The 27,964-nt window shown below is 32.5% G+C and overlaps 1 protein-coding gene and 1 long non-coding RNA gene across 7 annotated transcripts in view; one reads left to right on the forward strand and one right to left on the reverse strand.

Moving 5' to 3' along the window:
* Positions 1–2,105: 2,105 nt before the first annotated feature.
* The window catches only part of LOC148611893 (uncharacterized), a 28,376-nt gene continuing 2,517 nt past the window's right edge, over positions 2,106–27,964 (forward strand). For both annotated transcript variants that reach the window (XR_015924274.1, XR_015924275.1), the window contains exons 1-8: positions 2,106–2,176; positions 2,502–2,557; positions 3,655–4,805; positions 5,194–5,211; positions 6,465–6,581; positions 12,101–12,185; positions 13,567–13,653; positions 18,476–18,519. This is a non-coding gene — a long non-coding RNA (uncharacterized LOC148611893). The remainder of the gene's footprint in view (positions 2,177–2,501; positions 2,558–3,654; positions 4,806–5,193; positions 5,212–6,464; positions 6,582–12,100; positions 12,186–13,566; positions 13,654–18,475; positions 18,520–27,964) is intronic.
* Positions 26,076–27,964, reverse strand: part of LOC148611894 (uncharacterized) — a 49,928-nt gene continuing 48,039 nt past the window's right edge. For all 5 annotated transcript variants that reach the window (XM_088592883.1, XM_088592882.1, XM_088592881.1 and 2 more), the window contains exon 7: positions 26,076–27,047. In XM_088592883.1, coding sequence (XP_088449009.1) covers positions 26,742–27,047 — 306 coding nt within the window. In that variant the 3' untranslated portion in view covers positions 26,076–26,741. The remainder of the gene's footprint in view (positions 27,048–27,964) is intronic.

Consider the following 27,964-nt stretch of genomic DNA (forward strand, 5'->3'; position numbering starts at 1 on the left):
ATATTTGAAGAATGAAAAAAACGTTATCACACCGAGGAATAAAAAAGTAGCAAAAAAAAAATGCTTCGGTTTATTATTTGGCGACAAAAATGGGAAGTATAAGGGTATCTGAAAATGATATTTTGCTTGATGATTGGGGGATCGGTTGCAGTGTATGGTTATGGTGTATCCATCTGCACCATGAAAACTGATTTATTTACCGGGTCATAGTTTTCCTTTCTTCGTTTGTCTACCCCGGACTTCACTTTTATGAGCAACTCGGCGGGTGTTTCTAGAAAAACAGAGGACGCTTACCCTACCGGTGCACCTGGTCCATGCTCCCAGGTTTTTAGTGAAGTCCGATATTAGTCAAAAAAGATTTATTTTTGAAATGTGTTTAATTTCTTCAATTCAATAGTAAATAAATGAATTCATTACAAGAGTTTACAGTAAAATATAGGTAAAAATAAAACTAGATTTTAGGAAGAAACTTTAATGTAATACCAACACTAACCATTTGTTTATTTACTCCTGTAATGATAAATGAACAACACAAGACGACACAAGAACAATTTACTGAACAAAGTCCCTTATTTATACTTTTTATCTCCTCTAACCCAAAATCTGCAAAGCCGCGGTCCGTGGACCAAACAAAAGGCTAAAACCAATTTTATCATTATTATTGTTACCTTTTCCGACCGACTCGTTTCTTCGGTTATTTTTTTTTTTGTTTGATATTCAAATCAGGATAAAATTTGTATGATTACGTTTTAGTCCATGGGCTGGGAGGGTCCACCGTGCAACCCCCACCGTGCTCAACAACTTCATGGTGATTTCTTCATGGTACTTTTATTCCTCCCATTATCAAATTAATTTGTCGCCAGAAAATATTCTCGGATTCTTTTTCAGTATAAGCCAATATTTGTACCCCTCCGAGTCAAAAAGTCAAGATTTTAATGACTCAGTTGTTTGTTTTTGTTACTTTGTATGTATGATTTCAGTAACTTTATGTTCTTTGATGTGTATGTCTGTTTTCCATCTCTGGTTTTTCCCCTGGATTACATTCTTTTGATTACCGCCATAACCTTGGTTCCATTGATTACTCTTGCACGGAAGGTTATCTCAGCCCACGTACTATTTGTTTCGCTACTTTTGATGTATTTTTAGGATGACCTATTTGAAATATACAAACAGTTGAAAAAAAGTCAGGTTTCCGTGTTGATATATGATTTAACAATTATTGATATTTTACAAGGTTGAAAAGTAATTGCATGTCTTCAGTTCGGATCAATAATTCTACTGTCTCGACAAATGGCGTGACTAGATATTTACTGATAGCATATTAATAAGTGACTGCACTTGAACTTGGACGTTCTATTTTCTGAAAGGAAACCTGACCTGAATTAAAATTACAACAAATAACCATCAAACTTATTTTACTGGAAGATACTTCATTGCATTAACATGCAAATTTGAAAAACAAACATGTATCATAAGTTAGCCCCTCGATAATATGACAGACGCACTTTGAGTTTGGCTAAAACCTATATACATTTGGTTTATCGAATCCCTTATAATACGTATCTTAAAATGTAAAGTAGAATATGTTGCAATTTTGCATGAAACAAAAGCAAACCAGAAAAGGCACCTTCATAAACTCTGAGAGTCACAGATAGAGTGCAAATATCCGAATATTTTGTATTCGTCCAAATTACAGAAGCATTAACCGAATTTATGAATCACAATAAAGCATAACAACATATTTCGTATTGTACTTTAATTGTGTATGTATTCTTTTGGTAAACTACATGTGAATAGAAAACAACCTTAAAACTTATCCACTACAAGGTACTTAAAATTAGTATGCTCCATGCATACGAAGTACAAAGTTTCTGAAAAATGTGCATGTATTATCGTCATTATGATTGGACAAATTTTATAGAAATTATAAGACTAAGACTTTGTTCAGCAGTTCATAATGGCAAAAGACCTGCAATAAAACCATGGAGGAGGGAATTTTTCTATATTTAGTTGCATGCATAGTTATATTTGTATATATGCATTTTGATTATGTACAATGAATGTTGTACCTGGAATAAAGATAAGAGCAACAACCTTGAACAATTAGTATCTCGGTAAGTAAATGGGAGACGCTTACTAAAAGTGGATTTTAATTGGTTTCTTGCCTTACTTGTTTGTAAGTTGTCAATTTCTATATATAAATTCATTGTTTGTTGTTAAAATAAGCTTGGATGCTTTTTAAATGTGCTGTTCCTTGATCTTATCAATTAACACAAACTATAAATATACAACTACTTGTACTGCAACTCTAAGACTAAAGTTCAAAACCAGATGAAAAATGCGTCATAACATGTATATGTGGAAAAAATATTAAATAGAATGTATTATAATGATTTTATACTGTTATCGTTTTTTTCCCAAATTGATCGGTCTTGTTTTTCTATTTTTTTCAAACCTATTGAGATACCTATACTTACATCGGCCATTTTTTTTTTTTATAGATTTGAACTTGGTAGATATTTATTCCAAACAAATTGTTAGTAATAACCCACAAAAAGTATGTATTTATGTATGCGACATATACATGCATCTTCCAAATCGTAGTTTCAAAGTGTGCTTTTTGCTTCACATAAACCTGGGAACATAAGTTTGATTTTCAAGACATACAATGGCTTATTTCAAGACATTGACAACTTATCGAAAGCGATTCACTTAAATTATTTCTTTCGAATTGTACATAATACAGCCACTTATTGATATACAAATATGCATAATGATCAATGTCAAATAGTCGGTATTATGCGCAGTTGTTGTTGCAAAAAGAAGAAAATACACTGATGCATATTTTTTTTGAACAACAACCTCCTGTAAAATTTGTATAATTCGGGCATTTCTAGTCTGGCAGACATGTAGACATAGGTGGTAGTTAAATCCATAATGACATGGTAAAAATGTCCATACAAATATGTACTTATAATATAAGGCAAATATAAACAAAATGTATGGAGGTATTGGACATAGGAGAAAAACAAATACTTAGATACAGTCTGAATTCAAACCTGTTAAAATATCACTTGTAATAACACTGAACTGTAAAAAAAGAAGCAAACTAATTTATTAAAATCAAAAATGGATAAACATTTTAAGTTTACAATATGATTGCTTTTGTTGTTGGTTACCATGAATTTAGTATGTGTATACTCTTTGGATATTTAAAACAACATAATGCCAAACATTCTTCTAGAGGTTAATCGACACTAAACAATTATCTAAGATAAACAAATGCTGCACTTTACCGGGTACAAAAAGTACTATCCTAGTGACAAATTCTTCCAATAATAAGTTTTCTTCACCGTAAAGAGGTAGTTTCCGAATTCCACCATATTTCAAAAATCAATCTGTTTATATTGTCTCTTACAGCTACACCAAGACAATAAGTAGTAAAATTTTCAACCATAAAAAGACATTGCAGAATCTGAACATTGAGGAATACTGAAAGTCCCCTCTGACATGTGACTTTTCTTCTGTTCTGTTTAATTACAGTCATCGAGAATGAACTTCTACGTAAGGTAGTTTCTCACGGTCCAAGATTTAAAGAACCACTGCGCCTCAATGAGAAACTTAATTTTAAAACCACAATGCATGCTTTTGCAGATTATGCCAGATCACGGATGAAGATAGAAAAGGACCAAAGACCATAAATCAAGACCTTGTCAGATTGGTTACCATAATGGATGCTGTTGAAGATTATGCCAGATCATGGATGAAGACAGAAAATGACCAAGAATCAGAATCAAGTCCTTGCCGGATTGGATACGTACCATCCGATTGTTTGTACGGAATCGTATTGACAATCTCAATCTCAAGAAACGTGTCAATAAAAGACCCACGTCCATATTCAACGATCGTGAGGCACTTGAATGCCTCTCCTCACTTCATGAGAAATATGTTATCGTCCCTGCAGACAAATCTTCAAACAACATTGTATTTGTTTGTAAATCGCAGTACCTCAACTGCCTTATTAAGGATTTGGGCATTGATAGTAACTTCTGCAGATTTACTTAAAACCTAAAATCCCGCAGCTTTCCGGAAATTAGTTCTTCCAAATACTTAACCTCTCAACTCTTTACACTATGTTACCACATGATCAAATGAAATATCATTGGCAAGGACGTATTCGTAAATCTTTTGCTGTTTCGAAAAAAAAATATGTTAACGTTGTTCTTGTTTACAAATCCGCGTATTTTTCTAAAACATCACAGAAGGCCAAAGTGTGCTACATAGAAAAGCAAGTTTGTGATATTGAGGAACATATTTGTCACATTCGGAGGAGCTATTTTTCAACAAGTTGGCATTCCAATGGGAAATAACTGCGCTCCTCTCCTGGCCGATTTGCTTTTATATTCATATACGAGACTAAATCTCTTCAGAAGCTCGTAAAGAATAAAAAATTAAAAGATACTAAAGCTTTTAAATTTACATACAGATATATTGATGAAGTACTGTCCATCAGCAACCCTTCTTTTGGTTAATGGTTACCGTCAATATATTCCCCAGAGCTCAAGATAAAGGAGACTACAGAAACAGCTTGTTCTGCCTCTTTTTTGACCTACATCTCGAATTTGACAGCAGTGGTCATCTCAACACTAAGATTTATGATAAATTAGACGACTTTAATTTTAATATAATAAATGTTCCTTTCTTGTGCAGAAATATCCCGTCATCTCATGCGTATGGTGTTTATATTTCACAATTGATTCGTTACGTTAGAGCAAGTACTAACTACTTTGATTTCCTTGATTGCTGTAAGTATCTTCGTAACAGACTCCTTTGCGTCTCAAAAGGTCTCTTACCATGCAACATAACATGGAAATGCTATTTAATCACTACTAGTGTATTCACGTCGCAAATGGATGAGGCAAGTTAAGCGCGCTGTAAAACCTAGGTTTATCCCACCATTTCGTTTGAAATGCATGTACAAAGTCAGGACCATTGTGGTTACAGCTGCCCCGGTGGTGTTATATCTATTTTTGTACTCGACTAGATTATGAATCGGATTAGTGGTCGGTACGTTTGTTGTTGCCCTTTTTTAAGTAATTTAAACAAAATTATGTTAAATTTTGTTAAAACATTGTGTGTTTTATGTTCTTAGCGAGTAATTGCTATTACTGTATTATTTGCTTAATATTTCAGGAGTATCAAACACATGAGGTAAGACATAATTACTATAATGTTCTAAAATATTTACACGACGTGGGTTCGAATTCTACATGAAACGTAATACCAATGAGCATAAAAAAAGTTTTTCTTTAAATTCTTCTATAGAAGACTATCAAGAGTATATAAGATATTTAAATGCTACAGTGCGATGGTAGACTCAGCTCCTGAGTTAGGCAAAAGAAATGGAAATTGTCGTATACACGTGCCTTATACTGATAAAAAGAAGTACTGTACGTGTTCATGTACATTATATTAATTAAACAAAAACGTGGATAATAACAAACTAATAAGCTGAATGTAAGTAAGTTTTTGGGGTATTTGTAATTCCTTGAGAGAAACTTGCAGAACTATGTAACGAAATTGTATGTAGCTAGTAATGTAACATTCAGGAAAATTTAACATATTAACAAGATAATAAGTTAATACCATATCAAAACTTCTTTTGACAAAAAGCTAACCATGTACTATCCTTGTTCCCGGGACTTCGTTCCAGGTATTAGCTACTAGGAATACTCTCTCACTAGGTTATATTTGTATATGTGTAACATACTGAATATTGCGATCGGGAACCAGTCTAACCATGTTCGTCCTAGGCAAAGTACTTATGCATATTCACAAAGTGATCGCGCGAATTCGTATTGATTAGTAAAGCAATAAAAACGACCGTAAAATATAGCTAGTCACCACCATTCGTAAATTAATCGTAAACCAATCGTGTACGAAAGAAACATAATTGCCCTCATGATTGCTTTTGAGTTGTTGCATCGGTTACGAATTAAACCGAATATTTATAATATGAATAATCTCGATAATGTTTTCAAAATGGCAAATTTCTGAAGAACAGTTTCATGTATCTTCATTTGGGTTCGACGAAACTGTAGAAGAAATAAAAGTAGAAAAAAGTAAATTGTTCATCCTTCTTTTTGAAAGTAGAGCACATTTAGTACACGATACACAAATCACTCATTAAAATATCCTAATGTCGTTTTCTTACAATTTGTTAACAATCGATGAATTTTACTTTCTCTAATGTGGTACATAATTTATTCTAGAGAAACTTATTCACTGAAATAGAGAGAGAGAGAGAGAGAGAGAGAGAGAGAGAGAGAGAGAGAGAGAGAGAGAGAGAGAGAGAGAGAGAGAGAGAGAGAGAGAGAGAGAGAGAGAGTGTGTGTGTGTGTGTATTTGAGGTATCTTGGTGCCTTTAAAATTATATTTTTCTTTTTGTATTATTTGCATTGTAGGGTAAAAGAGCGATAAATAAGCGAGGTGCACGCGACGATGCATCGTATGATGAAATATGCCATATAGCCAATTTAAATGGAGTGCTGATTGGTAGTTGCATCTACGAAAGTTATGAAGTAAGTCATTATATAACATAAAACATCATTCGTATCCAAAGTAGGAAAATGACAATTATTCTTTTACTTTTAATAGAATTGCTTTTACTTTTACAAATAATGGTTCTGTGTGTGTGTGTTTTTTTTTTCTGACGCTCATTTAAAAACATATGTATACTCGCTAATATATCAAGACGTAGTAAGCAATTATGTGTTAATAAAATTGAATTATATATGATCAATTCTAAAGAATATTTTTTGTTGTGACAAATAACTGATCACCCTTGAAATATAAGTTCCCACGAAAGACTTTCAAAAGACGAAATTGAAAAAAGCATTATGCCAGTTGAACATGAAACATTGCAAGCGCCAAGTTCATTGGGTTGAAACGGAAATATTACAACAAGTTTCTTTTCCAGTCTGTAAAATAGATAAAAAACCATATTAGTCAATCAAATTGTGATGACGACCGTAAAATGTCTGTAGATTTAATAAACTCCTGACGTACAAATCCATTTGACAGCATACTCATTCTAGAGAGAAAATCCTATAACAGGCCGATTTTGAACTTGTTTTTGACTGGGCATGTTGTTATATGTCCATAAGATATCGGCAAACATGCATCATTATCCTAGTACATGGTTTAAACATGAAAATGGGAAACGAAAACGATATTCATGCACAATTTAGCGAACAGAATTGTCGCATTTGTGAGATATGAACTTCATATCGGTATAAGTACATAAACGATTTCAGGGTCAAAATCATATTTTTTATCTACTATTGCAGTTAATTTTAGCCTTGGATTTTTTATTCCTTTAGAAAACGTTGCCGTCGATAGTTAAATTATATAGTAGGGTTTTGTGCCATTTCGTTTCCCTTAATAGATAGAAGAAATATCTATGTTCTTCAGTTTGATGAATTATATCTAAAAACAGAACAAAAACAGCGAAAAAACAAGTCATTAGCTTAAAATTAGCTCTAAAAATTATTTGAATTAATGTAGAGAAGAGAAGACCTTCCACTTATCAAATATGAAATTGTCAGATAGCCACTTATGGCACTATGGCCCTTGATAAAGTATTTATCTACCTGTTATATTCTAAAAAAAAAGAAAAAAAAAAGAAAGCTTTTTCCTCAGAAATTGTCTTACCACTTGGAATCAAACTTGTTATTAATGTTTCAGGGCGTCAACGTAGAACGTGTCATGGCCATTTGAATTTACATTAGACCTTAGGTGTCAGGCAACTGTTTCCTTTTATCATTTCTAAAGATATTCTCTTTTTGAACTATTTGAACAATTAAAATTTGGTTTTAATGTTCATCTACTAACAACTGATGTGGAGGTTTTCTATCCGATAACAACGATGGCTACAGTAACTTAAAATTTACTAAGGGTTCAAACAGCAGCTGTTTTTCTTATATATTAAAAAAAGTTTAATTTTAGACAAAATTCTGATATTTGGGATAAACGAAGTTAAAAGTTTTGCGTGTATTTGTTTGTGTGTTTGTGTTTGTTTGTTTGTTTGTTTTGCTTTGATTTCGTGTTATTATTTCTTAATCTTTCCAGTAACTATGAAACGGATACTTGACAAACTGTGAATATGTTTCTTGATGTATTGTGCATAGAACTAATGTGGGGATTGTTGATCTGTTACATACATTTTTGCCGTTACTAAAATAGACGGTAGCTCAAACATCAGTTTTTTTGGGGGGCAAATTTTTCACATATCTTTAGGTACAGACACAATCTGACAATTCAGGTCTGAGGGTTCAGCATGAAGTTATCTAACCAAAATAATAACATAGAAATCCATTCATCAATGTAGGAGTTGGAATCGCTTGTAGATGCATAAAGAAATATAAACATTGTTAAAAGTAATCAAAAGGACATCATCTATTTTGAGAATTTCACTTGTACAAACTTATAAGTGCATGACATCTTAACCACTCAAATGATCTTAATGAAATTTTATGTGAATATTAGGCAGCATATTTATATGAGCATTGAGAACTACTACTTGAGAACTCCAAAAGTAGTTAATCTAACTAGATATCATACGCAATTAGAGTCCTCAAACAAGAACTACTGAATTGATCAGTTGCTTGTGTAACAATTTTCTATATAATCGTATGTTTCTTGATTTTAACTTATCCGCACTTTTACTCGACGATGCAAAATGGACAAAAGCGTCACAATTTTACAGTTTTATCATTTCGAGTCCGTTGTTGTTAATTAGTGTTTTATTGTTTATAAACCCCACTGAGAAATGACCAAGTGTATTACCTTAAAATTTTACTTCAATCTTAACCTTAAAATGTTATATTAAGTAAACTAAGCTGACCTTGAGCATTCCGCTGAATCAATCTATATCACAATTTCTTGTTTTATATGGCATCTGAAAACCTATGGCTGAAAGAGCAAAAAATATATTCCTTTTACTGCTTGAATAGCTCTAAAAACTCCACGGTCGTAGTTGTACCTCAGCTGATTGTTGTTTTTATCTGTGTCTACCCCCTGTCCAAAAGTACCGGAGGGATTCTAGTTGAAATCAAAAGAATGTTATCAAGGGACCAAGACCAGACATGAAAACAGATATACGCAATAAAGAACATGAAATAACAAAAAAACATACAAAGTAACAAGAGTGAACTCTGACTTCTTTCCTTTTACAACTGGGTGCATGAAACAGGTGCATCGCTTTTGTTACAACTTCCGTTGGAATTATCGCCTTTGGAAAGACAAGACATGTCTCTTTCTATGTACTTTTGTAGGTCATATCTTAAAATACTAACTGATGGAATGGAAACTTTTAATTTTTGAATTGATCCTTGTGGTTAGGCCTTCAAAAGTCTCCTTCTTTGAATTGTGCGATTAATTGTAAAAGTTACTTACGTTGAAAGGACAAGCATGCAGATTGCTTTCATTTTGTTTTAGATTGAAAAACTACAAACAAACAGAAAGAGATTGATTTTGTCGAAATGGAATGTTCCTTAAAATTATGATAAGGCTTTAAAAAGTCGTCATTTGGATGAAGTTGCATGAAAAATCTTCAGAAGTGTTAGAAAAATTAAAAGGGTTGTTTTATGATTTAAAACAGATAAAGATCGTTAAATAATATAAGGACCCCTTTAAATGATTTATTATATTTTTCTCGTCTGCTAGATAAGTATTTTCATTGCTGGTTTCTTTATGTGCCAAACTCAGATATCTAAGACTCACCATGTCATGATAGTTTGAAATTTCATAGAACGCGTTACTATTCCATCTATATTGCAATTTACCTGTGAGAAACTTTCAATGTTGTTTAATGGCATTTTGCAATTTTCATTGACTTACATTGTCGTTGTTGTTGAGAAGCTGAACTGCTTGGATAGATGTCTTGTAAAAACAACAACCCCCAAAAAAGAAACAGAAAAGATAGAAAGATATAAACAAAGATGTTGCATGGTCCTTCAATGAACGGTGAAGCACTCCCCACATCATAAGTGTGCTGTCAACTACAAAAAGACGTGTATTCAAAATTAGACATGATAAGTAAAGCTCCTTATTTGAGACCGGCATGAATAATGCGGCGATGGTGAATTTATTTAACGGATGCCAAAACTTAATCTAACCTCTGTTAATTACTAATCATAGCACACATCAATCCCAATACGTTTTGACTGATACTGATAACTACAAATCAGAAATATATTCCTATCGGTCTGCTTTATATGTACATGTATGTTAAAAGGTAGAGGTATACAATTTTTGATTATCGTACCGACAATTTCAAATTTTATTTTTATTTTATTTTTTATGTATTAGATTTTGCTTATGCTTCATTCATCCATTGGGTCCGATATTGTCTTAACCACGTAATCTAAAAGTTTGTACATATGATTAAGTTACTTTCAAATGCCATATGAAAATGATTGAGTGAAAGTAAGACAAAATGAACTGAAGTTTACCTTGGTATATATATATATATATATATATATATATATATATATATATATATATATATCTTTAAAAAAGATCTGTATCAAAATCTTGATTTAGTGTCTATACATGTGTCAGTCCCTCTAAGAATCATGCATTACGTGAAACATAGTATACAAAAACAATCATTTTGATAGTGTAATTTGACGATTAGCACCATCAGAATCAAGGAAAACAGACATGGGTTTCCATATCATGCTGGACGATTGAGTTACAATTTCATTGAAATGCACTGACAATTAACATTTTTAGGGCAGATAACTCTATCAAAAACTTCATTTTTTAACGATTCTATCGAAAAAAATTCTAAACAAATCCAAAGTTGCAGAAATCAAATAATGGGTCTCTTCAAATATAGAAAGCATCCTTTTGTGAAATTTAATTGTCAGATCGGTGGGGTTTTGACATGCATGTTTCTGATTCTTACAAACACTTACACTTAATGGACAGCATGCAGTAGACAAGTTGGTATACTTATTGGATTAATAATGCCAACAATTGGCTGATCTACACCTTCATCATCAAATATCATATAGATTACATGATTCAATAGAGAAAACAAAACAATACTTGGCCAGGAAAATTAAACCCTACTTAAATGACGGTCTATAATTGTATATTCATAGATTTGTGATCGTTTTACATGATGTACTTTGTACACCGTATAGTAGGTTATTGTTGACAGGTGTAATTTTGAGACAAACTTTTGCCAATCTTAAATTTTGCGGATACTTGGTGGTGCACTTAGCACTTCCGGTCACAAATAATGTTTTTTTTGCGTTTTTAGACAGTCCACTAAATAAAGCAACATGCGTATATTACACTCTTTACGTTATTTCCCAAAGAACTTTAAGGAACTATCTCAGAGATTAACATTCTGATAGAAACACCAGGAGGGGAAATACACCTTACTAACTTGTACAATAAACCGGCCAATGATTTCACAATAAAAATGGCACTTTTACTTTTGTCTGTTGGAGCTTTCCTTGAGATCCTGCGTATGTCACAAGCGCATAGGTTTTTGTAAAGCCTGCCATACTTAAAAAATAAGCTTTAATATCAATATAATATATACACAAAACTTATATCATTACTTCAAAAGTCTTATGTGTACGTTTCTCATTGTAAGCTCATTAATCATTATAGGATGGGATATTCATCATGAATATTCTATCCCCGGGTTTGATTTCTTTTTAATTTGAAAATTCTTTTCTCCTTAAGATAAGGTAGCTCCACAATAATTGTTTCTTTTGTAACGTGTTGAAATTAGCTTAACATTCATAAACGCTTGGTTCGCGCTTATTGTATCAATTGAATCAATAAAAATATAATAGGATCAATGTACAAGAGTCACTTTACAGACTTATCCAGTATGCTTTGAATTCGGATAGAGTACACAACGAAATGAAATACAATAAGATAACAATGAGGCAAAATAAAGTTTCTGTTTTTTTCTTCCCGTTGTCTGTTTTCGGTTAATTTGTTTATCATATAGTTGAAAACATTGTAAAGGGACAATAAGTGATAAGCAATTCACATAGTTTTTAACTTTCAGAAAATGTACAGCTTATGTACAGATGAAACATTACTAACTAACCATGAATGTTACTGTAAATCATCGCACTGTGTTGAAAAAGCAGGTAAATATTCATCCAAGAGTAACTTCGTTGATGAAACTACAATATATTCATTGAAATTATTCCAATGAAACATATGGTCAAAATAACTTGACATTTGTATCTATATCTTTTATCAAAGTAAAAGAGTAATCATGGAAACCAAGATTTTAGCGGAAATCGAAAGAACGTAATCCAGAGGCAAAGACCAGACATGGAAAACAGATAAACACAACAAAGAACATAAAATAACCAAAATAATACATACAAAGTAACAAAAGTAAATGAGCAACTCGGACTCCGCTAAAAACTTGGAACATGGACCAGGTGCACCGGTATGATAAGCTTCTTCTGCTTTTCTAGAAACACCCGCCGAGTTGCTAATAAAAAGTCAAGTCCTGGGTAGACGAGAGAGGAAAGGAAAACTATAACACTTTGAACAAATCAGCCTTCATGGTCCAGATGGATACACCGTAACGATCGACGAGTTCATCACGACCATAAAATTTCTGTAGTGACAACTTTAATCTTGTAGCAACATAATCCACTGCTAAGTCTAATTGTAAGAAGTCTTGCGTATAAGTAGTGACAGGAAAACTCCATACACAGGTGTTGAAGGGATATTGCCAAAGATGAAAGGAAATTTGACAATACGAAATGAAAAATCATCGCATTTGTTGTATAGTTTGGTCGATAATTTTACTTTATCATCAAATTGTAAGTGTAGTTCATGATATAAGGCTGACTTCACGGTGTCTATAGTATCCTTTATCTCAATGTCGTTGGGTAGATACGATGTATGAAATCCCCGATAATACGTCATATATATATAGCGGAAACTGAGATTAAAGGTTCTAGCTAAACACTATGTTTCTTCTTTTGGATCAGAACAGCTATAAAGTCAGACTCATAAGAGTGAAGAAATAGGTCAGCAAGTAGAGGAGCACAATATTTTTTTTTCATTGGAATGCCGACCGTTTGTTGCCCACCACACTGGACAAACATGTTGTCGATAAAAAATCGAGCATTTTAAAATAGATTTTCTTAGGTAAAACACTGAATAAAATTTCACGAAATTTAATAAATTTAGAAAAGATATAAGATTTCCCCCTTAATTTAAAAACCTATTGTGGTTTGCTGAATATCTTCTTTCTATGTTTTCGTTTTCTTGCACGTGCATATCGTACTAAGTGCAAGGTGAATTTTGTATGTGCCGTAGATGCAATAAAATCACGCCTTCTTAACATTAACCGAACAGAGTTTGTGTACTTTATTCAGTCTTATAAATTTATTATCATTATATTTTTCTGGTGCCAAAGCATTCTAAAATGTTTAACACATCAGCTTGTTTTAGGTAATAAACTCCACTTGTTTACAAGTATACTTTGTTATCTTCTTTTCACAGTATCATCTTTTAACCCTACATTTCCCTCGACAACAACTCAACCAATGGTTTCTGCATCGAATGGACTAGTTTCACAAATTACTGTTCGTACGTAAAATATTGATTCTTTGTACTTAAAAAGAAGAAAATCATTTTTCTTTAAACAACAAGATGTCAAACATCACTTTTGCTGATATGTTCAATGTTTCTGTTGAACTTTATTTATTTCTACATAATTAATGACACATAATCGTGTCGACTAAAATATGTAGTCAGAAAAACAAAACAAAAAAATACCAAAAAAGTAAAGAAATACTTGTTGTAAAAATGTTTTGTTTTATTTTGTGTTGATTGTAGTATGAATATTCAGTTCAGTTTTTTTCTTGCTGAAAATTATGGGTATTACCCAGTTGACCCTTTGACCCTTCATTTCAAAATTTTTGCTGCTCAGAAAAGTGTAATCGCTGAACATGGTTTTCAATAAAGAAAACGCACCCTGATTAGAGTCGTCCAGTGTATGACTTTCTCTGTTTTGTTTTTTGTTTTTTTTGTTTTGTTTTTGTTTTGTGTTGTGTTGTTTTGTTTTGTTTTTGTTTTGTGTTGTGTTGTTTTGTTTTGTTTTTGTTTTTGTTTTGTTTTTACTCCTTTCCGGTTTTGTGTTGTTTTGTTTTGTTTTGTTTTGTTTTGTTTTTGTTTTTGTTTTGTTTTTACTCCTTTCCGGTATATATAGATAGGTATGAAAAATTGGAAGGTATTTTGACAGAGTTTTTAACAATGGATTTTCTAATATTCATTGTGTCTAATTGATGTTCGTTTTATTGAATAGTTACTAGAGGAAAAAAATAGTTCGCCGGGTTGATTTCCATTCATGCTTTGTTGTTATTGTATTGTGTTTTGTTTAAACCAAGACTCACTTCTGATGGACGACGACTGACGCTAATTGAAACAACTAAGTTTGTTACTCTCAATTTCTGAACCACGCCGCCGAGTTTTAAATGTAGTTATTGCGGTTCTTGATGCATACATATATTTTTGATCCTTGTGAGTTTTTGAACAAATTAATAATATGAAATAAACCCGAGATCAACGCTGTATTTAAAAGTTCCAAAAATATCATTTAACAGTATTAATTCTTATTCAACAATAGTTTTCATCTCCGCGTCTATTATTACTCCCCTTTTTTAACACTTGCAATAAAAAAACAAATTACAGGGCCCAATTACTTCATTTTTTTAAAATAAAATTAGGCACCAGTATGACTCAGTTGGGTTTCTAATTTAATCATTCAACAAAAATGTTATTGATGGAATTACTGATAACAACAATAGGCAATTACGTATCAAATTTCAGAAAAATGGTTAGTACTCTAAACAAAAGTGTGTCTCCTGATGATCTTTATCAATAAAACTTTAACAACCTATGATTTAAACTATTCTTATGTCATGAAAGTTATTTTTTAATTGAATTCATTATTTTTTTTTTTGTACATGGAAGGGATTGTAAAATTTTAATTGTTTAAGTATTGATTAAGTTAAAAAAAATTACATAAATATTTGAAGATGTATGTCATCCGATAAACTTTGTATAAAGTAAGGAGAAATGACATTTGTTCAAGACTCTTTAACCGTTGCTTTTTATTTGGGTAAGACTGTTGCTTTGTCAACCTGTTGTATACGTACTTAATTTTAGTCGCTTTCTATTTTTACATGAAATAAAGATTTTAGTTTAATCATATTATAGCAGTGGGTAGTAATGTTTTCCCTCGTGATATGGAGTTTTTAATATTGTTCTTAATCTTCGTGAACTCTCGGTATATTACATGTTTGTTTAAAATGAACCTTGTTTAATTTTTCTACAGCGGTTGAAGGTTGTTTGCCTTTTTTATGTTTTTATATGGGGTTGAATGGAACTTTTATCAAAAATTGGCAACTGGCTTTTATGACATTTTTAATGTTTTCATCATAATGAATAGTTTAAATGTCGCGTCGATTTTGCATTGTTCGGCTATAGAGTCGAGGTAATGACCTAACTAATTACTTTGTAGCTTTGTTTTGATATTGCAGAGTATAATATCGTTTTTAATTAGTGTTTTTTTTCTACACATATATAACAAGATTTTTCTTCCTTTGTCCAACTTGACAATCAGTTTATATACGTTTTCTCCGTCGTTTTCGTGTCACTCAAAAGCAAATATTGGTTCTGCTATTGGGTCCTCTTCATCTGCCTCAACTGTCTATCTCATGTCTTATCATTTTCTAAATCTCCTTGCGTCTATGGTTTATAAATTTTCTGATGTTTTTATTAATATATTTGATTTCAAATAGAGTTTTTTATACTTCTGTTTTTCGACTTTTATTTCCTTGTTTCATTTGCGTTACGGATGGTCTTTTTTTGTAATGTTTTATTCGTTTTTTTTTTTTAATTTGAAGCCGTTTTATGCATCTACTTAATGTTATTCCATTAAATCTCAGTTGCATTTAAATATCACAATTTTGGATAATGTTGCTCCATGACTATCAGTGAATAGACATGGGGTCTAGTGGTAGTGCGATTCAATAAAGAAATGTATTTTGGGGGAAATGTTTGTTGGCCCATGGACATGGCCTATGATAAGTCTCTAATATTAATGAACAGAACCAGGTATTGAACATTCAGTCTGATAGTCATGTGCCAACAACATTACACTTATCTTTTATGTTGAAAATAATTCGTGACTATATTCGATATTAATCTTTTTTTCCCTTCAAAATGTACATCCTCCTTGACTTCATGAATAGTGAAGTACACGTCATAGCACCACGTTATCCAATCAAGTGTAGACTACGTTGTTTAAATAGGCTTCTAGAACAGGGTTATATTGCTACAAGATTGTCATCACTACAGACGTTTTATGGTCGTTGTCATGAACTCGTGGATCGTTACGGTGTATCCATCTGCGCCATGAAAACTGAACGTGTCATAGTTTTCCTTTTCTCTTTCGTCTACCCCGGACTTGATCTTTTATGAGTACCTCGGCAGGTGTTTCTAGAAAAGCAGAGGACGCTTACCCTACCGGTGCACCTGGTCCATGCTCACAGTTTTTAGTGAGGTCCGAGTTGCTCATTTGCTTTTGTTGCTTTGTGTGTATAATTTCAGTTACTTTGTGTTCTTTGTTGTGTATGTCTGTTTTCCATGTCTGGTCTTTGCCACTGGATTGCATTCTTTTGATTACCGCTATAACCTTGGTTTCCTTGATTACTCTTCCATAACTGAGATTTTAACCCCCACTTTTTTATGGTTGACCGATGAATTACTTCATTCTTCACAACCAATGGTATTGTTCAATGATCTTTAAACGACAATATTTTTTAATCAGAAATGATTTCTCAATTTATCTTTTGCGAAGCTGTATTTTAATTTTATTTCATGGTACGATATTATGTGATATCACCATTTTTTTATATTTGAAAACTAAACTGCACTTTTAAGAAAAACCTTTACGCAACCTTTTTTAACTTATATTCTTTTTAGTGATAACACTAAGGTCGTTTATTTGCCTTACACTGACTAGTATCCGTTTCTAAAATGACCTCTCTTCCTGCACATTTTCATGTTTCTTAAATTTACTACCAGTCGAGCATTAACTCCAATCTTGAAACTAAGTTCTGATTTACCCTTATCCTTCTTATCCCAATACTATCCTAGTGACGAAAATATTATCCTTAGAAGTACCGAAATATTGACAAAAAAATCATTCAAACCCCCAATTAAATGTAATAACAAAATTACCGAAGTGATATACTCCAGACAATAGTTAAAATAATAATCAAAAGGGAAAGTTTGTGTAAAAAATTGCAATATCAAAGGAATATCGCAAATTTGGAATCAGGACTTGGTGCAGACATTTCCGATGGAAATGGGGGGGACCAAGTTTTTACAGTGCGCTAAACGTCCCGCTTTCATAACGGTTAGTTATTTCCTTTATATCACATTTCAAACGAGCAAACGAGCGGGGAAATTGCCACCGGTCCAACATCGGTAACATCAGTAATCAGAACAAAAAAAATATCGAACAACCCTAAAACAAATGTGGAAATTTTAAACAACGTCGGTTTGAAAATAACGTACCAATAAAATATGGAGAAACAATACACCAATTAAAAATAATCATTTCCACTACAGTGAAAAGAGGTTACTTTGCCTTCAGGATATTAAAGTAAAACCCACATGAAGCGGATTAAAATAAGTCAATTGTAAAAGCTTCAAGGTTTACACAATAGGAATCGACTAAAATCAATACTTAGCAGTTGACTTTAGTGTATTTACAAGGCACCGATCAAAACCCAGACAAAGAGCAACAAATACACAAAACACACTAAATTGCACATACATATTTTAATTTCATTAAACAAAAATAATTAAAAACTAATTAATAGGGTTCATCAATCAAACAAATTTAGCATAATTAAACCCATTGATCATTATGCAACAAAATAAAACAGAAAAAAAGAAAGAAAAAAAGAAAAAAAAACGTCATTGTAGACGACGCTTTAAAAGTGATTCCCTTTATTGAACTTGTCAATTTTACACTAAAGCGAGGTATAAAATTCAAAGGCTTAGAGTCATTAGCAAGGGGTCAAGGCTTTAAGGGTCAGCGATAAACATTGGTCTATGATATGAAATGTCGTGCATACGCAAATGGGTAATGCCAATAATTCCGGCAAATATTACCTAGATTTTCATTTATACTACTGTTGATATTGATTTTTTTTCGAGTCCGAGTTGCTCATTTACTTTTGTTTATTTGTACATATTAAATAGGTAATTTTGTGTTCTTTGTTGTGTGTGTGTGTTTATTTTTCCTCCCCGGTCTTTGTTTTTTGGGTTGCATTCTTTTGATTTCCACCAGAATCTTTTTCCCTTGTTTTATCTTTCTACAATCTGTTTTCAGAACCAATGGTACCATTCCAATGTCTAGAGTTGTGCGATAGACAGGTATTAACATTGTTTATCATATACACGCATGAAGGGGTAAGTTCGTTTACGGATAAACTTTTCCACCAATAAGTATGAATGAATCAGATAAAGTACAGCGGTAGGTAGTAAACGCAATATATGTTACTTGAAGCATAAATTAATTTAAACCTGAAAATGATTGTAAATTTACACCTACAGTAGTCCTCAAATGAATTTATACAGTTATTCTTATGATGCTCCTGGCTTCAAATAGTAGGAATTCTTTAATCTCTATGTCAGTTTTATCGAATATGAAATAAAGACATGCAAAATATTAAAACATATTTATTCCTTCAATATTTTTTTCTGTTCATTAGAAATTAAAAGTCTAAACAATTCATGCAAATCAAAACATTTTTTATAATTAAAACGTTGCTAAATGTATACTATCATAAATAAGTAGATGATTGTCTTATCGCTATTCATTTGAACAGTTTTGCATAATACACCTCATAATCGATACTAAATCAGGCCTTTGGTATGGTATCTTTTTTTCTTTATTGTGTCTTCTTCTTGGAGGGAAACACAATGTTTTTATTTCTGTTTAAGATATATTTTTTAATCTCCGTCTTCTCCGTGCATTTCATCAAAAACGGCTGAATGGATTTTAAAAAGCTGCCACCATTACGAGATGGCCGCCACTCATTTCTTTTTTAATTCGAAAAGAAAATCATGGAATCATAGAAACTGATTTAAAATGCTACTGTGATATTTGGGAGCGGGGGGAACATCCTGTTACACTGTCGGCGACAATTATATATAGTTTATCTTTGTTATGCTTTTTTAATATCTACATGCAAAATTTCACACAAAGAGAAATCAAAGACATATCTGAGGGTTGTGTCTTGTTTAATGTCTTCCGCTCTTTTTAAACCGCCACTTAGCAAAATGAAGGCGTTTGTAGGGATTGGTTGTCCGCCCTTTCTTCCTTCGTTCCGTCTTAATTTCCTTCCTACCATTACTAAAAGGGTCCAAACTCTTTGTCTGTTACTCCTCCTACACCACTGAATAGAATTAATGAAACTTTCATAAAATCTTGGTTACATATTATCATTATGCACTGCCTATTTCAGATTTTGATCCAAATCAATTCTGGATTTTCAAAACATGTACTTTGTCATCTATGATTATGTAGGCATGGAGTAATTCATCTTTTATCCTTTAATCTTCCTACACCAATAATGAAATTTTAATAGAAGCGTTATTTAGTATTGAATATTTAGAGCTTATTAAGATTTTGAAGTAAAGTTTTAATTTAAGTCTCATTTCATCCTATGATATGGGGTACCCATCTCTTATCTGTAATCTTTATTACACATTCTGCACACTCCTTTTAAGATGTTGATCCAAATAAATGTGGACGTCGATAGGTACATGCTATCCGATGGGGAGGGGTATCAATTTAATAAGCAATGCTCACATTTTCTGGTTTAATTTCTATAACATTAAATAAATATATCTAACAGCTTTGATAGACTACCTACAATAACATTCATATCATTCATTTTTTTTTCTTTAAAATGACTTTTTTCACTTCAAATACACTGTTATTTGTTAGAAACCTGAGGGGAGCTAATTTCGAAATGCCTTCCATTTGAGGAATATCAATTAACTTATCTGCAGTTTTGTAAACTTTTATGAAACTCATTGTTAAAGTAGATTATCAACAAGCTCAAAAACCATCGTCAAATAGCTGTGTTTGTAACTTAGCTCCAATCATTAATTATAAGATTTAAAACTGTTTTCCAGAATTAAGCAATGTGTAAAAGTATATTAGATGAGTCTTTCATACAAAGATCCGATTTTATTCATCGACAAATGTAAAAGAGTAATCAAGAAGAACCAAGGTTATAGCGGTAATCAAAAGAATGTAATCCAGGGACAAAGACCAGACATGGGAAACAGACATACACAACAAAGAACATAAGTAACTAAAATCATACATACAAATTAACAAAAGTAAATGAGCAACTCGGACTCCACTAAAAACTGGGAGCATGGACCAGGTGCACCGGTAGGGTAAGCGTCCTCTGCTTTTCCAGAAACACCCGCCGAGTTGCTCATAAAAAGTCAAGTTCTGGGTAGACAAACGAGGAAAGGAAAACTATGACCCGTTGAATAAATCAGTTTTCATGGTCCTGATGGATACACGGTAACGATCCACGAGTTCATGATGACGACCATAAAACTTCTGTAGTGATGACTTCAATCTTGTAGCAACATAACCCTGTTAAAGTCAGTATTACTATTCTCTTCTGAGGGTTGTGGTGCATTAATGTATTACATTTGTACAAGAAAATCTATCAGTTATGTTAAATAAAAATTTCTTTGTTTCACAAATAGAGCTGGTAAATAAAAAAATAGAAACAGCCATCGAACATTTATTTTCTTAAAAAAAATTTCAAGAATGTTATGCCTCGTTAAAAAATAAATAAATCGTTGCTAGAATCATCGACTTTGTACAGATAGAAAGGACGTAACTAATGATTTACAGGGATGTTTTTGCGACAACGCAGAATGTGTTTAAAAACGGGTAGCTATGCGTTTCTAACGTGTCTTTTTAAGAAAAGGTATGAAAGTCCAAAGTTCACCTGTTACGTATGGACTTCGTATTTGTAGATAGCATAACATTTTAAATATTTATATTTCAATTTCATATATTTTTTTTATTATATTTCCAATTTCTATTATGCACTCCCAATGACTGTTGCATAAATCGTTTATTTTAATTTATTAAAAACGATTATTATTATTTTATTAATACACATTTGTATTGGTGAAATAGTGTCATATCGATGCTTATCATCTGGATGCATAGTTGAGTACAATCAGTAGGTTATAGGAGACAACTCATCTCTTTGATTGCAAAACACCTCTTGTGAACCTTGGCTCTGGCATAGCGTGTCAGAAGTCAGGGGAGCTTTCTGCATGGTTAGACCCAGGAAGGAACAGATTCAAACATAGTTGTAGACGTACTGACAACTCAATTTAAATGTTTTTGAAGGGAGCTGTTGCAAGTGTAAATTTCTATGGAAAGCTGGAAAGCCGGAGGATATCATTCTGGTTTTATTGCCGGCCTTGCTGAGAACGTTACCCAAACCTAAATAAGAACAAACACCCACAAAACTATCATGGATTCCACAAAAACTAATCGTGTTTATTATTGTTTATGTAAAAATTCAGAATGGACCAAGACAGAGAGTCGTTCATTAGCAAATGTTAAAAAAAACTTCGCTCTTTTGTTTTATCTCAATTAAGGGATAAAGCACGAACTTCCCGTCCATAAGCAAAAGGAAGATCGTATTAAAGTCAAAACGTAGACATGACATGTGTCTGCAAGGTCTTACGTGATGTGAATTTCCTATGACTTCAATAAAAGGGGCCCACTAACTTGATTGTTTTGTCAATTTTGAGAGGTTTGTCAGTGCATAGCTGGAGCTCGCACTCTTGATTGTTGTTCTCATATAACTGCATTTTTGTAATATTTGTTCTATCAAGGACATTTCTCTGTCAAACTTCCTTTACCTTAATTGAGTCCTTCGGGAGATCTCAGGTGAACTTGGGACTTTCATACGTTTTCTTAAAAAGACATGTTTCAACCTGTTATGATGTACGATGCGCATGCCGGTAAATAGATAAATACACATGTACAGATATTACTTCACATGATTCATATATTTTACATAAAATAGCAAGACAAAGACGAAAAGTAAATAAAGATACCAAAGACGGCTGAAAAGAAAATGAAACTTAAACTAAGAATTTGTAGTGAAACTACGTCAAGTCATCAACGTTAAGAACCTTATTTCTCTAATTTTGCTTCAATTTTCATACCGCTTGACCGGTGTGAAAAAAAAAATGATATCTTCACAAGTGACCTTTTTGTTCTCCGAGTTCGATTGGCTTAGAAATCGATTGTCTTGGACTCCATCTCGAATCGTCTCGATTATCATTGTAATTATATTTCAGTTACATGAGATAATTTTGGTGTTTTCTTAGCTTAAATAAAAATTAAATGTATGAAGGGACTCGGAAAGATTTGAAGTGAAAAAAACCTTTGATATCTTCTGGTTTCTTTTGTTTGGAATGTTTGCGTTTGTGTGACGTTAACATGTTTCCTACGAATCGAAATCATAACGTTTCGCGCGCTTTTCATTTTTTGGGTATTTTTGACATTTTTAGGGCATTAGAGAAACAGAATCTATACTCAAAGCTTGTTGATTATGAATTTCTCACATCACGTGAAATAAATTTTATAGTTTGAATAGCTCGACAAGCCTCGCGATTAAAACTATAAAATTCATTTCACTTGATGTGAGAAATTCCATAATCAACTCGTTATCGTTGTAGATTCTGTATTGAAAATGAGAAGTTGAATTCTGAAAAGACAAAAAAAAAATAATAAAACACGTAACATTGAACAATCTAAAAAAACCATCAGTGTCAAACTACAATGTTAAATAGATATCAAATATTATGTTCATGTATGCTCAGTTCATGACAAATTATTAGATATGAAGGTGAAAAAAGATGCCAATGACGTCACCGGAGCTACTATTTTACGTTTTTCATCCCAAACATCGATCTGTAAAATAAATTAAAAAAAACAATGTTTTTTTTTTATTTAGACATAAATTTCGCAGAGTTTTAAAAGTGATATATATTGGAATTGCGGGCCATATTTTTATTATAAAAAAATGAAATATCGTTTAAGAATAATAACAATAATTTGTAAACGTTGATGAAAAATGCTGTATAAGGGCAAATACAAAATGGTTTTTTATTGTATCTACATCGAATCCTTTTTTGTGCATAGGCAAACTCTAAAGGGATTTTTCAGACATTTTTAGCTTGATAGATAATTAAATTAGAAGCATTAATCCGCCTGTTTCCCAAAACTTAGTGCAGCGTTGTCATAAAAAAAGGCTTTAAGAGTAGGACACATGCTTATTGCTGAATATTCGGTTTTGAAACACTTTGCTTTTATACAATTAAAACACATACCTTTTTAATATAAACATGTTAATTATAGAAGTATGTTCTTCTTTACTATGAGGGTAAAAAGCTAATGAAATAAAAATCAAACTTTACACCACCCCCTTAAATATTCCCTAGTAGAGACAAAATTGATTATGTTTTAAGGCCAAAGATAGAAGGAGTAAAATACTTATACCTGTATATTCCTGCCTTTTTTTTAATACGTAAAATCTTATTATTTATACAAACCTCTGAAATAAATTGCACAATCTTTTTGTATGAGCATGAAAGTTAATGAACAAATACTTCCACAAATACATGCACGATACTCATATTGCCTGAAATAGGGGACTGGGACCGTTCATGCAACCTTACCTCAAAGTTTAAAGCTGCAGTTCTAATTTGGGAAAAAAATCAGAATAATGTTCATTTAATGAACTTCAAGCATGTAGAATAAATGTTCAATAAATGGCAGTATATAAAACTGTGCATGCCCGCAAAAATATTCTCTTATTGGTTGCTTGTCATTTAAAAGTTTGAAAGCTGACATTTTATTGAGTATTTGTGTTTCGTAATCTAAATTTCGTTTTTCATAGAATTTCGGCATATCACTTCTCGCAGCCTTCAATCATTCGTTAATCCTGAGCAAGTGCGGCACTTATATTTTGACAAACAGGCAGAAATGATGTGTTTTAAATACATTAATAATTCATATTTGACATGGAGTATGATCGGTGGCGGAATTATATCTTGTGTCAACTTTGCAAGAAGAATAACCGACGGAACGTAGCTTACATTAAATATGTCCATCCCGAATACGTAACTCTGGTCGCCGACGATCTCCAAGTCAAGTTCAGGCTATAAATATCCTTCATTGACAAAAAAAGTAGAAGGATACTCATCATCCCCGTACAAGTAAAACATCCAGGATTTTGATTTGCTAGAAATATATACCGGGTGTTGCTATAGCATAATTATCCTCAGGTGTATCTTACCATTTTTCAGTGGAGTCCCGCGCTATTTTAAAACACTAACACAACGACAACTTTCTTGATATCAGAGTTGGTTTTGGTTAGAAGGTAAAAATCACACGAGTTTTATCAACTTATGAAGTAACAGTGATGTACAATATATAATTAAAATTAGAAAGATGACTTTCTATACTGGTTTACTTACACTGTGCATCAGGTTTATTTAAGGAGTTAGACCTAGGGCAAGGGACATCTTGAAATCAGTGATATGTTTGTATCATCAATTTCACCAAAGCCTATCAAGCTTTCATTTGAAACAGAATGAAATCATTCCAAGTTACTTTGATGCTTACACGAGATTGATGTAGAATGCTGAATACAAACGTTCCAATGATTTGTAAGAGTTGTGACCCTTATCCTAATTCTACCTCTTTAATTCGTAAGCGAAAAATGTATTGGTATTACATTTATGTAAAGCATACCAGTGTATGAATATCAAAAGTGCATTTAAGGCAAATTCAAGCGTAAAAGTAGGTCAACTTCTTACACACATCTTACTAAATAATCTTAATAAACAGGCTTTGTTAGCATGCTGTTTGCCACAAAATTCAAAACCACTAAAACTTTGCAGCTTAATACCTTAGCTTGCATCAAACATGGGGATACATGTTGTAACTTCTTTGAAATACTAATGTAGAACATGTATAGTAAAAAGACAAAGTCCCTGAAAAAAGCAGTAAGTTTATATATTTGCATCAGTCAAAACCCAAATCTTACAACGTATGCACCATTTATAAAAGCAACAAACCAAATTTGAAAACAACCAATCCATTGCGCCGAAATTCAGATGGACGAAATTACGAACGGACGGACAATGTAATTCAATAATACCCACCCACTCTGCGTGGGAGTATAAAAACAGAGTTAACGAGTTATGTGGAAGGATTCAGTAGAGGTAATTGTATCATCGTCTTTTATGATTCTGATCATTTAAAATAAATTGTCTCCTGCGGATACTTTGTTATTTACGTTGATTACATCATATTATTTGGAAAAAAAAATGGTATTGCTTAAGTGTGAATCGTCGCTCCGTTGTGTTGATTTGAATATTTTTGACTATCCTATCAAGTAGCTACACGTTTGTAGATAAACGTTTACGAAACTTACAATGTGACGTCTGCCCCTCGCGAGGCAGCACATGGTTACCCTTTCGAAGCAGCTGATTTCACTCCTGTTTTTTGTGCGAGTTCATATTGCTAGTACGTTATGCACGTTGTGTTTATTCAACTCATAAAAAAACACTGATGTCAACCATAGGCTAACATTTGAAGTGTAGATCAATGTTGTACATTTCCATAGATATTCATACATTTTTACTCAGTTTTAACGGACAACAACGATGACGGCAATACCTTAAATATCAAACGACCACTTAACGTTTGTAGTATTGTCCAAATAGATATTTGGGAGACAATTCATTGATCCCTGTTGTTGAGTTTGCTGTACCGAAAAAAGAAATAACATCTCAAAGTATTTTATTTATTGATTTGTGGACATATGTTGATTGGAATTTAAAAAAAAACCAAGTTAAAAACTTCATAAATGTCTTTTATTTCAAATTGGAGTACATCTTCTGTTTTCACCAGCTTGTTTTTTTTTCAACGGGTGTATGTGTGTTATTAAATCCACTAAAAATTTTACTCCAAACCACGGCGTCATAGTATGAATACTCTGTCGCTTTCCAATCCTTATTCCGTGCTTTTTTCGAATATGATGAGATTGCACGTGTAAATTTGGAATGTCAGACCAACAACTCCCTAGTACATGTACTTCATTTGAGTCGAACAAAAAAATTCAAAACAAATACCGCTTCGATCCGTTACCTATGTAAATAGCAAACGAAAGCTATTTTGCAGATTGTTTTTCGTATTGTCCTATATTAAACAACAGGCAACGTTATATACACCTCACATGCATTCACATTAAATATACTAAAAGCGTGAATTATCCCTCAAAAGCGCCCATAACAAAAAAAAAACCATTAAAAAATGTTAACAAAAGACTGACCCAATTAATATTACATGTACCAATAAGCTACCCATATACATGTCAAACAATTGATTGTAAATGGATCAATATGACATTTCTAGATGTACATTGTAGCTCCTAATAGAACCTGTTACAAAACGTAATAATACAGCATAAGCCCCAATTAAGACCCCAACCAGACTATAAGAGTTGTAAGTGTTTATATCAACTTCGCTTTTTGTGCAAAAAATATTTTCTATTAACATAAGCGACGTCTGCTTGAATATTGAATTTTTCAGGAATGTGAGTTAGCGGATGCATTGCGGTTACAAACTTGCTATATCCTATATCGTGTAAATGTTTGTATGTCCTCAAAAGTTTCGAGTAATCCGACTTAGCAGGCCAATCGGGGAAAAGATGGTATTCCAACATAAACTGTCTAACATTAGAAAAAATATTATCTTTGAAAAGGTTTTCTATGACAGCCCACTCGTGTCCTTCAACGTCAATCTTTAGAACATCTATATCCCTCTGAAAAAAAAAAGATTGTATATAGTGAGAAAATTACAGTTCTATCAATGCCAATTGAAAGATTTTAATTCTTCCATTCTGATGTCTATCATGAAAAATACAGAAACATAGCACATCTCGTACATAGCTTATTCTTCAAAAGATCCAATGTTCCGCAAATAGACCAATTTCTGAAGATAAATAATTATTAAAAAGCTTCTTGGCTTTTGGTATTTTAAAATGAAACACTCCTCATTTTTCATTGTATCATAAGAGAATTTCAAAGCGCACAATTTGCACCAAAACCAGAAAAATGGTTTCCTGGAGATCATTATCATATTAAATGCTAATGTTTCTCGTTATCCCCAAGAGAAACCCAAACCTTTCTTCTGTTTTGAATTTGAATTGCTAAATAGATATAATTTGGTTATATAGTTGTCTAAGAGCTTGCTTTTGGTCCCTCTTGGTAAAACCAATAATAAAATCTTATGAAGAATTGTCGACTAATATTCACAGTATCCTACAAAAAGCCAAGTGTCGACGGACGACGACACAGATGACGACAGTATGCCAAAAGATATACATTACTGTAGCCCAAAGTTTATTACAAAGAATGCTGCACCGGTGTTTCAAGGATTTATATTTGCTGCTACTGAAAATATCGTTGAATAATATACGATTAAATATACAATATAGGTACATTGTCGAAAATTATTGAAGAAATGTGATGAGGCTCCGCCGAGCTATTTTCCCCGTTCCAAGCCGAATACACATATCTTCAATAATTTTCGACAATGTACCTATATTGTTTTTATCCTGTTATATTAATAGTTTTGTGCGTGTGTACATTTTTTAAAATAAAATTTTAAAATGCATATCCCCCGAGGAGCCCCGATCGTTAAACCCGAAGAAAAAAATTAATACGCATGGCGCATGAC

The sequence above is a fragment of the Perna viridis genome, chromosome 7 (assembly GCF_037379345.1).
Source record: "Perna viridis isolate PV_CMFRI_1.1 ecotype Kerala chromosome 7, ASM3737934v1, whole genome shotgun sequence".
Classification (NCBI taxonomy): Eukaryota; Metazoa; Mollusca; class Bivalvia; order Mytilida; family Mytilidae; genus Perna; species Perna viridis.